Source organism: Tiliqua scincoides, chromosome 2 (genome assembly GCF_035046505.1).
Source record: "Tiliqua scincoides isolate rTilSci1 chromosome 2, rTilSci1.hap2, whole genome shotgun sequence".
NCBI classification, from domain to species: domain Eukaryota; kingdom Metazoa; phylum Chordata; class Lepidosauria; order Squamata; family Scincidae; genus Tiliqua; species Tiliqua scincoides.
Window position 1 is genome coordinate 263,715,031 of NC_089822.1, and position 17,124 is coordinate 263,732,154.

The 17,124-nt window shown below is 47.5% G+C and overlaps 1 protein-coding gene across 1 annotated transcript; it reads right to left on the reverse strand.

Moving 5' to 3' along the window:
• Nucleotides 1-899: 899 nt before the first annotated feature.
• On the reverse strand, nucleotides 900-11,043 carry LOC136639143 (zinc finger and SCAN domain-containing protein 16-like). Its single transcript, XM_066613156.1, has 6 exons — nucleotides 10,342-11,043; nucleotides 7,929-8,070; nucleotides 7,419-7,477; nucleotides 4,428-4,551; nucleotides 1,390-1,672; nucleotides 900-1,137 (listed from the first exon to the last, which is right to left on the reverse strand). The coding sequence occupies exons 1-6, from the start codon at nucleotides 11,041-11,043 to the stop codon at nucleotides 900-902; spliced, it is 1,548 nt and encodes a 515-aa protein (XP_066469253.1).
• Between the last annotated feature and the right edge of the window lie 6,081 nt (nucleotides 11,044-17,124).

Consider the following 17,124-nt stretch of genomic DNA (forward strand, 5'->3'; position numbering starts at 1 on the left):
CGGGATGCTGGGGACACTACTGATGCCACACGGGTGGGTAGACCTGGGCTCCTAAGACTTTTCCACCTGTCTCTACCCTCCCTTCACCCTGCTTCATCCCTCCCTGCTCCTATTCTGCTCACCCATCACTACCTTCCCCTGCTCTGTTTCACCCCTCCCCCTTTGCAAAGGGGCCCAAAAGAAACTTTGTACCCCCAGATAAAATTCCTCTCAGAGGCCCTGGGTGGCAGTTCTACCAAGACTGGCTTAAGATTCTAATTAGACAGTCTTTCCTGGGCTGCTCTGTGTTGGCAAGCAGAACCAGGAATAGCAAAATCCTAAAAAAGGGTTGGGTGCCTGTGAGGGCCCGATCCTTTTTTACCCACATGGATGAGATGTAAACTTGTATCAATTCCACAAGACAAGCCCATATATGCATCTTGGTTATCCAAATATTTATTCTGCAGCTGCTGGCCACAAGGTGGAAAATGGAGCTCTCTGTGGTCCTGAGGATTTTACCTAACCCAGGTCATGTTACTGAACACTGACTGCCATTTTTCAGCCCATCAATACACAGTTACGCAGCACTGAGCCCATCAATGTTCAAACTCCTTCCCTGTAACTCTGCTTCTAATGACTGCAGCATAAGCCACCAACTTGTTAACAAACAAAGCAAAGTGTACTATAGAAATCATCAGAGTTTGAGAGAACATTGTACCTTTGATCTATTAACTGTTGATATCCTACAGGGGTTCTCTGGTGGCTAATCAGTGTTTGGTTCTCATTTAAGCTTTTCGCATATGCAGGACACCCACAAGATTTCTTTCAGTATGATTTTTCTGATGGTTTAACAAAAGAATTTTGTCTGGAATCTGATTTCCAAAAGAAGCCTCTTCCAAAATCGGGGCAATTGTGAGGTTTCACTCCTGTTTGAATGTTCTGATGGTTTCACAACCATGAATGTTCTGGTGACGTAATAAAGCTGATCTCTGAGAAAAACTTTTTTCACATTGAGGACACTGGTGTGGTCTTTTCCCTGTGTGGACTGTCAGATGTCTGCTCAAATCTGTCACATCTCTGAAGCGCTTTCCACATTCAGGGCACTTGTGAGGTGGTTTCTTTCTAGTATGAATTTGCTTATGCCTTAATAAAGTTGATCTACAAGAGAAATTTTTTCCACACTTGGAGCATTTGTGAAGATCCTCTGCAGTATGATTTTTTGGGTGTTTTGTTAATGAATTGGAGTGGAGACGGACCCCAAACACTTGGCAATCATCATTTTTCACTTCTAGCTGGCTATTGTGATATTTCTCAAGGTCTGATTTTGGCTGAATCTTTTCCCCCACTGGGGGGCCTTCATTGTACTCTTCTCCGGTGTGCTCAAAAACAAGTCCTGATTTAGGATTGTACCTTCTGCCATACTTGGAAAATGATGCCTTTTCCCCATCTGTATCCGCTGGGCTGGGATTGTTGCAGGCAGCTCCACGACCTTCTGGGAGCTCATCAGATTCTTTAGATCCCAGAACTGGCTCCGTTCTCTGTCTGCTGTTGGGCTCACACCTTTCCTCCCGCATCTGAACTGTCATGGGGACATCCTCTTGGGTTCTCTCTTGTCCTCTCCTGAGTGTTTCCACTGGCTCATTTCCTCCAAGCTGAGTACTCCTCACCTTCAGCTGAGTTCCCTTCCCATCATCTGAAGAGACAGAGAGAGGAATTTCGTCTATATTGTGGGGACCTCTTTTTAAGCTTCCTGACACATCCTGCCTTTCCCCTCCTGCCCATCTCCCTTTCTAGCCCCCAAAGTCTATTCTTGTCCAAGATCATGAGCCATCTCTGCTAAAACAGGAAAACCAAGTTTCGCTGCCAAGGAAACACAGATTCTGCACTTGGACTTCCTAGTGCTTACACAGCTCAGGAAATGTAGCTGTTTTGTATTATGGATTTTACTTCTGGTACTCAGCAGGAAAAGGAATGAAGCCAGTGAAGACTTTCCCCTGGACCACTGGAATTCTTATCCAGCCCTGACCGACCCCATGCTATCGGACTACAGAAAGGTCATACAACCAAGCTGATCTTTGGTTTTACTAAGGGCTCATTAACAACCTGGCTAAGGTCTGTGCCACCATTGAAGGAAGTGAGGGAGATGGCTGCAAGGAAGAGGGCCTTCTAGGTTGTGCTGCCCCGAAAGTGGAATTCCCTCCCCCTGCAATTAAGAACTTCTATCTTCCTGGAGACTTTAAGGATGGCATTTGATAGCTGTCATGGTGGGCTGGGATTTAACAAAATGTAATTTTAACTCTTTTTACAGTTTTATTATTGTTTTTAATATTGTAAGCCACCTAGATTGCCCTCAGTGGCTGAACAATGGGCTATAAATTCTTTAAATAAATAAACAGATGAATATATTGAACTAATGATAAAAGGATCACTAAAAGATCAATCAAAGGCAATCCCAGTACCATCTTCTGCAAGGTTTCTGCAAATACACAGAGATGAAGAGGGATGCTCATCTTGTCCTATTCAATAGAACAGATAGCCCAATCCTATTGGTCACTATGGACTCAGACCTGGAAGATCCAGGTTCAAATCCCCCCTCATCCATGAAGCTTCTTGGGTGACCTTGGGCCAGTCACTTTCTCTCAGCCTCACCTACCTCACAGGGTTGTTGTGAGGAAAAAAGGAGGGGACCAGCCATGTACACTGCCCTGAGCTCTTTGGTAGAAGGGTGGTATAAAAATGAATGAATGAATATATAAATAAAGCTGGTGCAACAATAGCTGTGCCAATGCTAGCCATCCCAAATGTGCCGTAAAACACATTTGAGATAAGGAGCGTGGATAGAAGGCCTGCAGTGTTCTGCCAGTGCTGAATCCAGAGCTGCAATTACTGGCGCTGGTGAGTACAGCGCTGAAAAGAGCAGGTGTGGAGAAGGGTAGAATGGAGATGGGAAGTGAGTGTAGCAAGGTGGGGGAAGGATGGAATGGGGGTGGAGCAGGCACGGGAGAGGGGCAGGGTCAGTGGAGGAGTCCTGCCATACCCTAACCCCTTTCCCGGGTCTAAAAGCCTTACATAGGGCTTCTGGGACTTGCGCCAGCAAATGTTCTTCTACCCCAAGGACACCTCCAGCCTGCTCAGTTCCAACACTGCATGGGCCTTGTGGTCCCACTGCACCTGCACTGGATAGGACTGGGCTGTGAATCTGTTCCTGCTAACTATGTATCAGGAAATCTGAGCCATGTATTTCTGGCAGAGAAGGAACACTGATGGGAGTGTCTTCCTGAAGGAACCCAGATATCGTCCCATGTTGCAAGAAGAACCCCAGAATTCCACTCCAACCCCTTATCTGAGCCTTGGCTTGGGAATCTCTCAAAACAAAAACATTCATGGATTCCTAACGTTATGTATTGCATCCTTTTTTTCTACCATGCAATAAATCAATAAGATGTGAACTGATAGATCGAATGCATTGCTCCTAAATAAACCTTTTCCTTTGGAGAAAGCCCGCCCCCCCCCTCTAAATTCCTCTTCTCCCCAAGATTCCACTGGGGCAAGTTAACACTTTAAAAATGAATGTTATTCCTCATATCGTATATGTGTTACAAGATACAACTTTTAAACACTCGAAGATTTGGATGTCCAGATCTTAGCTTATATCATCAGGTATATCTTTTTTCCTCCACTCATCATTGGGATTGCCTCTCAAATCCTGACAAGCCTTCTTGGGCCATTCTTAAACTCTTCTTAAATGGTCCACATGGGTTGAAAGGGACGGAGCGTCACCTCCAATCTTTTCATTTAGAAAAGACTGGAACACCCAAGAGTCAAATCCCTGCTCAGCTACGAAGCTTTCTAGGTGACCTTGGGCCAGTCACTATCTCTCAGCCCCACCTACCTCACAGGGTTGTTGTGAGGACAAATGGAGGGAAGGAGCTATGTTCACTGCCCTGAGCTTCTTGGAGAAAGGGCGGTATGGAAATGTGAAAAAGAAATAAAAGTTATTTCATTCTTCAGCTTCACAGAGTCTTCACAGGTGTTGTTCACTGCAGAATTAGTCATCAACAATCCTAAAACACCTCAGAAAGAGGAAACGGTTGCCATGCATAACAATCTGAGATGCAAAGGAGGCAGACGTGTGAATGAGAGGTGAAGAAGCAGAGAAAGAAAGGAGGAAAAATCAGTAGAAAGAACGTTCCAGAAAACGTTCTGGAACCAATGGATCTTCTTGGCTGCAACTCATCCATCCACAGTTCCTTTACCTCTCCATCACTTGATGGATATTTTAGTCATTACATGTTTGTGTCAAAAACTAATTTCTGTCTTGCTTCATATATGCATATAAATGTACTATTCAGGAAAGGATCTATAGGCATATCTCAAATTTTAAATATGAGAACTATTTGGGCAATAGGTTTCTGGATTTACTGGAGCTGAGCAGAGCAGGTCCTTACCCAGGGAATCCACATTTTCATCCTCCTCCTGCAGAACCTTCCAGAACATGGTCTGTTGGCTTGACTGCATCGGTGTCTGCTCCACCACGTGCAAAGTCCCACCAGTCTTACTGGGGTTTGTCACCTGTAGGAAATAAGAAAACATCCCCACCCTAACTTCAAAATGTGTTGCACATGTGTTAACATAAGAACATAAGAACAGCCCCACTGGATCAGGCCATAGGCCCATCTAGTCCAGCTTCCTGTATCTCACAGCGGCCCACCAAATGCCCCAGGGAGCACACCAGATAACAAGAGACCTCATCCTGGTGCCCTCCCCTACATCTGGCATTCTGACTTAACCCATTCCTAAAATCAGGAGGTTGCGCATACACATCATGGCTTGTACCCCATAATGGATTTTTCCTCCAGAAACTCGTCCAATCCCCTTTTAAAGGCGTCTAGGCTAGACGCCAGCACCACATCCTGTGGCAAGGAGTTCCACAGACCGACCACGCGCTGAGTAAAGAAATATTTTCTTTTGTCTGTCCTAACTCTCCCAACACTCAATTTTAGTGGATGTCCCCTGGTTCTGGTATTATGTGAGAGTGTAAAGAGCATCTCCCTATCCACTGTATCCTTCCCATGCATAATTTTGTATCTCTCAATCATGTCCCCCCTCAAGCGTCTCTTTTCTAGGCTGAAGAGGCCCAAACGCCGTAGCCTTTTCTCATAAGGAAGGTGCCCCAGCCCCGTAATCATCTTAGTCGCTCTCTTTTGCACCTTTTCCATTTCCACTATGTCTTTTTTGAGATGCGGCGACCAGAACTGGACACAATACTCCAGGTGTGGCCTTACCATAGATTTGTACAACGGCATTATAATACTAGCCGTTTTGTTCTCAATACCCTTCCTAATGATCCCAAGCATAGAATTGGCCTTCTTCACTGCCGCCGCACATTGGGTCGACACTTTCATCGACCTGTCCACCACCACCCCAAGATCTCTCTCCTGATCTGTCGCAGACAGCTCAGAACCCATCAGCCTATATCTAAAGTTTTGATTTTTTGCCCCAATGTGCATGACTTTACACTTACTGACATTGAAGCGCATCTGCCATTTTGCTGCCCATTCTGCCAGTCTGGAGAGATCCTTCTGGAGCTCCTCACAATCGCTTCTGGTCTTTACCACTCGGAAAAGTTTGGTGTCGTCTGCAAACTTAGCCACTTCACTGCTCAACCCTGTCTCCAGGTCATTTATGAAGAGGTTGAAAAGCATTTATGAAGAGGTTGAAAAGAGGTTGAAAAGTGTTCCATGTGGTTATGTCATTAAGAGGCAGTCCCATGGGATCCACTCATGGATATGGGTGTCCCAGGTGGTGGGATGCTTGCAAGACATCTCACACCACAGGTCACTTCCCCAAGTCTCACCCTCATCCTGCTTACCGCACATGGCTGGAGATCAGCTCCTGCCTGCTATAGTTATGCTTCCCTACAGTATAGGCTTCCCCAGTGGCCCATCATGCACACTGATTTAAAAGCAAATAGAGTGTTTATTCCTTTGCGTAAAGATATCAAAGAAAACCTCCAATATCTTACCGAGAGTTCAGAAAGGCAGGCTGTGCACCATTATGGAGCCTTAAATGTCTACATGTGTGTCTTCACAGCTGTGTACTTGAAACAAGATCAATTTGCCTGACCAGTGTAATATTTAGAAAACCAAAGAATGGTGACTCTAGTAGTGCTCTGGCATCTCACCCAAGAGACAAAGATTTCCTTAGAGATTCCACAAAATCAGAGCTGTTTCCAGGGACTCCTCCAAATCTCCTGGCTCCTATGGCAGAGTGCCAAATGAAGAGAGTGACTAAGATGATTACGGGGCTGGGGCACCTTCCTTATGAGGAAAGGCTACGGCGTTTGGGCCTCTTCAGCCTAGAAAAGAGACGCCTGAGGGGGGACATGATTGAGACATACAAAATTATGCAGGGGATGGACAGAGTGGATAGGGAGATGCTCTTTACACTCTCACATAATACCAGAACCAGGGGACATCCACTCAAATTGAGTGTTGGGCGGGTTAGGACAGACAAAAGAAAATATTTCTTTACTCAGCGTGTGGTCGGTCTGTGGAACTCCTTGCCACAGGATGTGGTGCTGGTGTCTAGCCTAGACGCCTTTAAAAGGGGATTGGACAAGTTTCTGGAGGAAAAATCCATTACGGGTTACAAGCCATGATGTGTATGTGCAACCTCCTGATTTTAGAAATGGGTTATGTCAGAATGCCAGATGCAAGGGAGGGCACCAGGATGAGGTTTCTCGTTATCTGGTGTGCTCCTTGGGGCATTTGGTGGGCCGCTGTGAGATACAGGAAGCTGGACTAGATGGGCCTATGGCCTGATCCAGTGGGGCTGTTCTTATGTTTCATTACTGGTAACACAGGCCTACAAAATTGAGGGTCAGAAAAGTTTTTCCCAAACTTAATGGTGGTTTGATATGAATTTGGGGTGCTGATTCCAAAAATGGCATCTGTTTCGCCCTATCACGTCTAGTTTTGGAGATATAGTATAGCCTCTTTAGTGAATGGTTCAATCAGCTTCCTTATGTGGAAGCCATGGTGTAGGCTTCCTCATGAGGAAGCTGCTTGAACCATTCACTAAAGAGGCTATGCAGTGTCTCCAAAACTAGACAGGGCAAAACATATGCCATTTTTGGAATCAGCACCCCAAATATACCCAGGAATTGGTGTAACGCTTAAGGAAGCAAAATTTGTGTTGGCCTGTGTAATGTGTTAGATCTGCTCCTCCCATTCCCTCGACTGGAAATTGAAGAGGACTATGGAGCAGAAGAGGCCCAGGAGGCAAGTGGATGGATGGAGGTGGACGCTGTCCACTGATCTGTTACCCAAGGCAAACACCTCAGTTGGCCCATGATGGATCAGCCCCGGTTACCTCCGACAAAGGAACATTGGATGCCACTTGGTTCACGTGTCTGTCCCAGCCCTACAGAAACCAACCTGGTCCAGCTGGACACCAAGAACTTTCCTCAACTCAGTTTCAGCCATGTCCTGACCTTCTGGAGGAAGCAATGCAGTTGGACATACGATTCAATGCCTGTGAGGGATAGAAGGGACATTTTAAAGAGATGAAGGATTGGTCCACCTGTTCATCCTTAGAGGTGGCCAGAGGCAAAGCAGGGCAAATTCCTGTCCCTTGAACACTTGTGTACAAGCGGGTACAGAGTCTCTGTCATCCCAAGGGCAAGGAAATCTGCCCTTGCTAAAATTCCCTCTATCCCGACCACTATCACCCTTATGGATTACTAGACCTGGCAAGTGGAGGGTGAGCAGAAGGACTATAACTTGGGCAGAAGAGGGACATTTCACAGGTGCCTTCTTGCCCTCTGCACCCTCACTTGAATCATCCCAAACTCCCACATGACTGCTAAAGGTGCAGGACTTTGACCTCCTTTGACATTTTGTTACCTCCATCATGACAGCACTGAGGGTCACAGGCTAAACTCTTACCTGGCACAGTGACCTCCCCATTGGCATTCTGTTGGGTGCCTCTGAATCTCTCTGCTTGCTCTGTGGAGATCTCCTCCTGCACCGTGCCCAGGAATTCCTTGTTTGCCTCCAGGGGCCCCAAAGCCCACTCCTGCATTGGCTCCTGAAGCAGTGAAGAGAACTGCACTCAGAACACAGGGACTACAGAAGCAATTTTCAACCTTTATAATCTCTTGCACACTGGCAAGGCATTAAAATTGTCAAGGCACACCATCAGTTTTTTGACAATTGACAAGGCACACCACACTGCTTGGGGGGGCTCACATCCTCCAACAGCCCTACTAGTAAATGACCGTCCCCCAAACTCCACGGCACACCTGTGGGCCATTCATGGTTGAAAATCACTGGACTACAGACAAGAGACAAGTCCTGCTCTCGTACATCCTATTCCCTTTGGTGCGTAATTCCAGATGTGGTTTGTGACAAATAAATTTTTCAATAGCTTTCAAGATACCTTGCGACTGGGGCAACTATGCTACTATCAGTCCAGCCTTTTGCAAGTCTGCTCAGAAGTTAGTCCCATTCTATTCAATGTGGCATACTCTTAGGTAAGTGTGCATAGGACTGCAGCCTAAGAGAACCAAGTAAAGTGGCCAAGTGTTTTTCTCATTCACAACTTGGGGACAATTAAGACTGACAGCGCAGTTTCAGTGCTCCTTCAGTACTGCGATTTATATTTGGGGTAAAGCTATGCCTGTGGATTTTCTACCCTGTTGCGCTTAAAGGCACAGGAAAATGACAACATAAATTTCCCTTGCAGGATAATTTTGAATCTAACAGTCCAACTTTATTGGCAACCAGCAACACCAGAACTAAGCTGCACCTGCCAAAATTCCCTCTTCTATTGCAATGGTTAAAGGTATAGGCACTGTGTCCTCCATTGTATCTGGTCACCCTGTCTACCCTCCCCCCATGGTAGGTAGCGCACACGGCTTCAGCCTGAGGAGTATAGGATTGGGTTGTAAGCGTGTCACTCTGTCCACATTTACCCAGAAGTAAGACCCACGAAGGTCAATGGGACTTACACCTAGGCAACTGTGTATAGAATTGCATACTCACTTGGATGTGTTCTTGAAAGGACGACATATGCTGAAAAGTTTTTGAGAAACAGAAAACCAACAGGATAGATCATTGGTGTCAAACAGAAGGCCCGGGGGCCGGATGCGGCCCACAGAAGCTTTTTATCCGACCCTCAGGCTCTCAGCTGCTGAGCAGTACTGAGGTGTTACTGCTAAAAGGGCAGCCCCATGAAAATTGGGCTCTGCCATATCTTGAAATATGATAAAGATTTGCATGTTTTCTGTTATGTCATTTGAAGTTAATGAATTCCTAAGTGAGAAAAAGTGCTATTTTTGGTTTTGAGTTGTTTAATGACATCACTTCCTGCCTAATGACATCACTTCTGGCCCTCAGCAGGCATCATGAATGCCATTCGGTCCTTGGTATGAAACGAGTTTGACACCCCTGGGATAGATAGTATCAAAACATCTGCTGGAATATTAAAAATGATAATCAATCATATAGAGTTTGGAGTAGAGGAGTTTGAAAACGGTGTTGTTTTCCTTACTCAGAAGTAAGCCCATTGTGTTCAGAAGGACTTACAGCCCAATCCTAGGCATGTTTACTTAGAAGTAAGTCTCATTAGAGTAAATGGGGCTTACTCCCAGGTAAGTGTGGATGGGATTGTAGCCCTTGGCTGAAATCCTATCCTGCTCACTGGAAACAAACACCTCTCTCAATAATGATTCATTTTCGACATCACTCCAGTTGTTCTTGGATCTGAATATTTTCTTTCCTTTTCTACACAAGCAGGACCACTAAATACATATACAGTAGAACCTCCAAAGTTGACCACCTCTCTATAATGACCACCTCCTTAAGTTGACCTAATTTTCTAGAGCCTTGGGTTTTTCTAGACCTAATTTTCTATAGCCTTTTTTTTGTGTGCATATGTTGACCACCTCCCTATGTTGACCAATTCCTCCAGTCCCTTGGGTTGTCAACTTAAAGAGGTTCTACTGTAAATCCAAAAACATATTTTTTTGGTATCCAACACAAAGGTTAAATCTTGTTTAAATGTACTCAGTCAATGTGAGCCACTTGAAATGATACAAAGAAGGATAGTCTTCCGAATGTCCTCCAGTTAGAGATTTATTAATATGTAGCTTGAACATCTTTTGTCTGCTTGCAGAGATGCTTTTGTGGAAAAAAATAATGTTCAGTGACTAAAGTTGGGATTGTCAGGAGGGTTTTGGCCTTGCCTACCTGAAATCCATTCTCTCCAGTTGTAGCTGTGGACTGGCAGATGTTCCAAACAACCCACCCCACATTCTGTACCCTGTTGGAATCTTGGAATTGAATACCAACACCTCACCTGCCATGTCCCTGTGTCGGACTCCCTCTGGCTCAGCAAGAAATCCTCCAGCAGGGCCACAGCCTGGGCACAGTCGTCCGGCCCTCCAGCCTGGATCCAGCTCTGGATGTCCACCGGCAGGCTGGCCAGGAACTGCTCCAGGATCAGCAGCTCCAGGATCTGCTCCTTCGTGTGCCTCTCTGGCTTCAGCCACTGGCAGCAAAGCTCCTGCAGCTGGTTGTACATCCTTCGCGGGTCTCCTAGCTGCTGACAGCAGAACTGCCGGAAGTGCTGGCGCTGCACCTCCCTTCTCAGGGCATCTCCTCTCAAGATGGTGGCCTTCACCTTCCCATAGTCCTCCTTGTCTCTGGCTGCCAGGAGGCTGAAGGCCTGCTGGGCTTCTCCACTCAGGGCGGGCAGGAGCCGAGCCACCCACTCTCCTCGGGGCCACCTACAGGCTGCAGCCACTTGCTCAAAGGAGGCCAGGAAGGCCTTGGCATCTTCCCAGGGTGTGTCCTCTGACAACTGGTGCATCTCCCATGTGGAGTGAGGGGCTTCCAGGGTCTTGAGGAACTCCTGCCACTGGGCTTCCCAGCGCTGCTCCATCTCCCTGCCTGGCTCCTCTTGGCCCTCTTGTGACTCCATCACAGCTTCAGGCTGGTCTCTGTCAGCCCCTCCAGATCCCTCTGCTGCTTGTGGACCTTCAGATGTTTGCTCATTCATGGCTTCAGTACTAGCTCCTCTCCTACAAGTTGGGAATCAGAGACTTGGGATGGCCTTCTGGAGAAGGGAATTCAGGCAAACACCTTTTCTCTCCACTCCCTGAACTTGCTTGAAGGGGAGAAGGAGGAAATGACCCAACTTCTGTGGTCCTGGCTAGTCTTCTTCTCCTCCCAAAAAGGATGGCTCAGGTGAATGAGATTTACATGTCAACAAAAGAGCTGCAACTGTAGGAGGTCCCCAGCAATCCAAGGCCATTGCCTGGAGGTATTACTGAGCTGAAAGGAGAGTTTCCTCCTGAGCTAAAGACAGACATAGTGGAACCTTTAAAACACAACCCTGCAGGCAGCTCATAGCAATCTTGAAATTAATAAATTATATGTAATAAATTAAATGTAATACACTGTTTAAATTAACCATATGAACTCAATATATGAGTGTTTTTAGCTTTCATTTTGTCATGTCTTACATTTTTCTTGGATGTCCTACATTTTTGGGGTGCCTTGTCCTCTTCTAGAGTTTTGACATCTGGTAACCCTGTTTATTACATATAGGCTGCAATCCAATCCACACTTACCAGGGAGTAAGGCCCATGGGACTTACTTCTGAGTAGACATGCATAGGATAGGGCTCATAATTTATTAATTCCAAGGCTATGCACTGCCTGCAGGGGCTGCTCACAAGGAAAAGGAGGGCATTTAAGTTCTTTTCCAGGACATGAGGCTAAAAAAGTGGACATGTGCTAGAAAAAGAGGACCTCTGGTCCCCCTGCCCAAGGGTGATTGCAGTTTCCTGGAGGGGCAAACAGGGGAAGGGGCAATGGATGTGAAGGTCACTTCCTGACTCATGTGGCTTCTCCTGCCCACTTGCCCAAGGTTAGCAGCCCCTTCTGGGTGTGGGGCTGAGTTCAAAGCTGGCTGGGGGTGGGGGGAAAGGGAGTCCCAGGGCTGCAGGGGGAGGAAATGGTAATAGAGAAGGAAAGTGGAGGTGGGGAGCGGAGCCTAGTGGGGGGAAAGTGAATGAGGAGGCAGCAAGGAGCTTTCCTTCCCCCCATCCTCCACTGCTTGCTAAGCATTTGCTAACCAGTTCTGGCATAACCAGTGATACAAGGTATAAAGGACTGCTAGTTATGCTATATGCTTACCTGAAATGTAAACAGCACGGTCCATCTCTGAATGTTCAACTAGAGCAAAAAAAATGGTTTCGGTTTTTAAAATGGTTTTGGTTTTTTCAAAGTCAAGGGTTTGGCAAGACTTGGCCGCGTGCCAAGTTCTCTGCAGAACAATGTCGCTACATTGAATGAATAGGTCTTTGTTTTAACTAGAAGAGGAAAAAAAATGAGTTTGTGCTTTTACAATCGGTCTGTCTCGCTTCTTACCACACAGGCTCAGTATCATTGCTTTAAGCAGTTTTCCTTATATTTCTTGTTCTTCATTTTGAAACCAGTTTTGGTGCATACACAAGTGTGACTAGCATATAGGGGCTGCTTCAGTGCAGATCACGGTGCTGATCCAAGGACTGATTTGGGTCTCAGTTTTCTCCTCCTTCCTTCTTTCCCCAGGTTCAGAGAATAAAAGCCCCAAAATGACATTCCCCTCCCCAAATGCCCCACAAAGGCCCCAGAAGGGCCCTGCTGGTTCCCCTCCCTGCCTTCTGAGTCCAGAAATCCCATCCCCCCCCACTCCCAGAAGAGAAGGGGGCCAAACAGGAAGTGTGGAGGAGGAGTAGGGGCAAACAGGAAGTGGGCATGTGGAGGACAGAGAGCCCTGGAGCCACTCTAGGCACCGCGCTCATCTCCTCCAGCCACCTGGAGATGCTCTAGGCAGCCTTGCTCCTCTCCTCTCCTCATCCCCCCCTTGGCTGCTCCCTCCGTGCTGCGCCCTGCTGAGGTTACTGTGTGATGCGAGCAGGTGGGCTGCAGGTCGCGTGACAGCGTTCTTGGCGCGCGCGAAGGCTGCCTCCCTCTGGTTGGCTGGGAGCCGATTTGCATGTTCGGAGGAGGCAGCCAATGAGCGCATGGGAGGAGGGCGCGAGGCCCCGCTCTGCAGGGACAGCCCCGCCCGAGGCGGAGTTAAGGAGGGGCTGGGAGGAGCCACTGGAGGCGGGGAGAAGGTGGCTCTGTGTGAGTTTCCACCTGGAGCCCTCCCAGTAGCCGCCTTGGCAGGACCTGCGCGTTCGAGTCCCGTGACGTCCCCCTGGCTGGGCTGCAAACCCTCAGCGCCCCAGTCCCGTTGCGAGCTGGAGCCCAGTGAGAGCCTGGCAGAGGGCCCTCCCCGCTGCCCACGCCCCTTTTGCCCCCTGCAGGAGGGTGACCCTCGCAGGGCCCCCGCACCCCCTTCCCGCCCCCCTGCAAGAGGGTGACCCTCTGGGGCTACGTGAGGGTGGACAGAAAGGGGGTGCCGGGGCCATGCGAGGGTCAACCCTCCTGCAGGGGGGCAGAGAGGGGGTGCTGGGGCCACGCAAGCGTTAACCCCCCTGCAAGGGGGCAGAAAGGGTGGGGCAGAAAGCACCCCCTCTTCTGTCCCCTGCAGGAGAGGTTAACCCTCGCATGGCCACAGCACCCCCTTTTCTGCCCCCCTGCAGGAGAGGTTAACCCTTGCATGACCACAACACTCCCTTTTCTGCCCCCTGGCAGGAGGGGTAACCTTTGCATGACCACAACAGCCCCTTTCTTTCCTCCCTGGCAGGAGAGGTTAACCTTTGCATGGCCACAGCACCCCGATTTTCTGCCCCCTTTGCAAGAGAGGTTAACCCTTTCATGGCCACAGCACGCAAATGCATCCTCCCTCTGGGATCTACAATCATATCATTCTAGAGTTGGAAGGGGTCGTGAAGATCTTTTATTTTCAACCCAGGGCATAATTAACCTGTGGAACTCCCTGCACAAGAACACTGTGGTGGAACCTGGCCTAGATGACTTTCAAAGGGTTTTGGACAGGTTTATGGAGGAAAAGTCCATCACAGGTTATAAGTCATGATGACTGTATGCAAGCTCCGGGTTTTAGAGGAAGGCAGATGCAAGGGAGTGGCAGCAAGATACAGGTATGTTGTTGTCTGAGGCATCTGGTCAGCCACTGTGGTGGCTGGACTAGATGGGCTTTGGGCCTGCTGCAGCAGGGCTGGTGCTCTTTTGGGACAGCAAGAGGAGAGAACATGGATGTGTCATAAACTAGCTAGCTCAATGACTGCGACACTGGCCACCTTTGTGGTTACCTGCCTGCAGGAGTGTACTTGGATAGGGACCAGTCAACAAAGTTTGATTTGGTTTGAACTGCATGCTTTTGGTGACGACCAAGGAAGTAAGTGTCTTTGAAAGGTCAAAGATGGCAGCAGTCCCTCCAAGAGAGGCTGCACCTGAGCAAATTTCTGGAGGAAAAGTTCATTATGGGTTACAAGTCATGGTAGGTTAGTGCAAGCTCCTGGTTTTAGAGGCAGGCTGCCTCTGATTGCCAGATGCAGGGGAGGGCACCAGGACGCAAGTTGTGTCTGTTGTCTTGTGTGTTCCCTGAAGCATTTGGTGGGCCACTGTGAGATACAGGAAGCTGGACTAGATGGGCCCTTGGCCTGATTCAGTGGGGCTCTTCTTATGTTCTTAAGTTCAGTACACCTCATGCTCTGGACAGTCAAAATTCTCCCCTCTTGTTATACTGATATCTAGATGTACCATCACTTTTTCTGTGCTTGGAGATGTATCGGTACTCTCCTGAAGTTTATCAAGGTAAGATTTTTGCTAGAAGTTTCCCTCTGACACAGGTCATTTATTGAGGTCTTCTCGGGTCTGCATTGTAACAAATTCCCATGTGTTGCAGAACCTTTGACTGTACTTGGAGAGCAAGACCATTTTTCCTGAGTACGCACAGACTGGAGTTTTGGTGAACAGCAGGTGCAAGACCTTGTGTTTGCTCATTACAACCATTCTCTCTCCCTCAGCAGGTTCTTCTGCTGTACTTGCATCTCTGCCCCTGAATTCAGTTGTTACTAAAACAACCCATTGAGATATTCTTGCCAATGTGCACTATGTTTCCTTTGGCTCAATCTCTCCCACTTGAGGCGTCTCACCAGGCTAGAGAACTGCACTCACCTTGCTAGAGTACTCACCTGGAGTACTGTGTCCAATTCTGGGCACCTCACTTTAAGAAAGATGCAGCCAAACTGGAGGAGTTCAGAGAAGAGTGACGAGGATGATCAGAGGACTGAAGAACAAGCCCTGCTAGGAAAGGTTGAGGGAACTGGGTATGTTCAACCTGGAGAAGAGAAGGCTGAGAGGGGATATGATAGCTCTTTTCAAATACCTGAAAGGCTGTTGTATGGAAGAAGGGACAAATTTATTCTCAACTGCCTCTCTAAGAAGAACTGGATCCAACAGGTACAAACTGCAAGGGAAGAGATAATATAATATAATAATAATAATAATAATAATAATAATAAGAGATTCCAACTGGATATCAGGAAAAATTCCTGACAGTAAGGGCTGTTCAGCAGTGGAACGGATTGCCAAGGGAGGAGGTGGACTCTCCCTCACTGGACATCTTCAAGCTGAGGCTGGACAAGCACCTGCTGGAGATGCTCTAGGAGTATTTCCTGCTACAGATGGACTAGATGACCTTTTAGGTACCTTGCATGTTTCTATGATCTCCATCTGGAGATGACCTCACTTGAGAGAGAGTAATTTTGCCCATGGTCTGCTCACCTAAACTACTGCAGCCTCCTCCTTGCTGGCCTTTCCTTCCTCTCCAACCGATTCAGGATATTTCTGCTAAAACCATAAGAAAACTGCGAATCAAGCAGATATTTTTGTCGCTTAGTTTGCACAATTGATTCTACTGCTGTTAGTCAGGGGGTGAAGGAAAGAGCTATGGAAGATCAGATCTGCCCTGTTGCATGGTTCTGGTTACACCTGGTATCTTACTTTCCCCACTGAAGAAGACCGGGATGACTCGGAGTGACACTCTGGGAATTGTGTTGAAAGCAAGCAAAATGCTTCTGCAACCTAGCCTCCCTTGAGAGATGCTGACTGGCTGCCCAGTTGCTAAGGAAGTGTGAAAAGAAAAGGAGAGACAGCATCACCCAAAACCAAATGGCAAAGTCTTGGACTGGTCGACAGAAATGGAAATTTACTGAGATAAGTGATGCCGGACACATTTTGGAAATAGTTCTTCAGAGACACTGTGAATAAAGGTGCCATATAAAAGTGACCAGATAAATACTAAATGCTCAAATTAGCACATGAATATAAACTAAGACTATGCAAAATGCAGTGCTCCACACAGTGGCATACCTAGAGGGGGGTGCAAAGCACTAAGTTTTGCACTGCAGTGTGAAAGCAGCCCCTCCCCCCTTCAGAGCTATTCTGGGTGGGGGGAGCAAAATGGAGTTGTATGCTGGCTGCGCAAACAATTCAGCACTGATCAACAGATGTTCACTTAGCATTCATGTTCCTCCAGCACAATGGGAAAACCGGTTTTCAGAAGACCACATTCATTGTAGAGGCAGTTTTAGAGGCATCCGATTGCCAGATGAAGAGGAGGGCACCGGGACGCAGATTGTGTCTGTTGTCTTGTGTGCTCCCTGGGGCCTTTGGTGGGCCACTGTGAGATACAGGAAGCTGGACTAGATGGGCCTGTGGCCTGATCCAGCGTGGCTCTTATGTTCTTATTGCATCTATTGCTATTCTCTGCTAGAAATTATGAGTTCACAAAATATGAAGCTGGTTTCTTTTAACAACCAGAGACCATCTGAAAGAGATACTCAAAAGAGTTATCTACAAAAATTAAAGACACTTTAGGACATAGAAACCACAATGATATAATGGAAGCAAGGCTGGCCTTAGGAGTTGCGGGGCCCAACTGCAAAAGTTTTCAGTGGGACCCCAGGTTCACAGCCAATTTCAAAGTATAAACATGTAATATTGCTTACCTAAAAAGAAAGCGCATCTCTCTCCTTAGCATCGGTCGGTAAAGCAGCTACCACGTTTTCCAGACTCACAAAGAGAGTCTGGTCCAACAAGAAGCTGATGGAACATACCAAGATCCAGGTCTACAGAGCTTGCGTCCTGAGTACACTTCTGTACTGCAGCGAGTCATG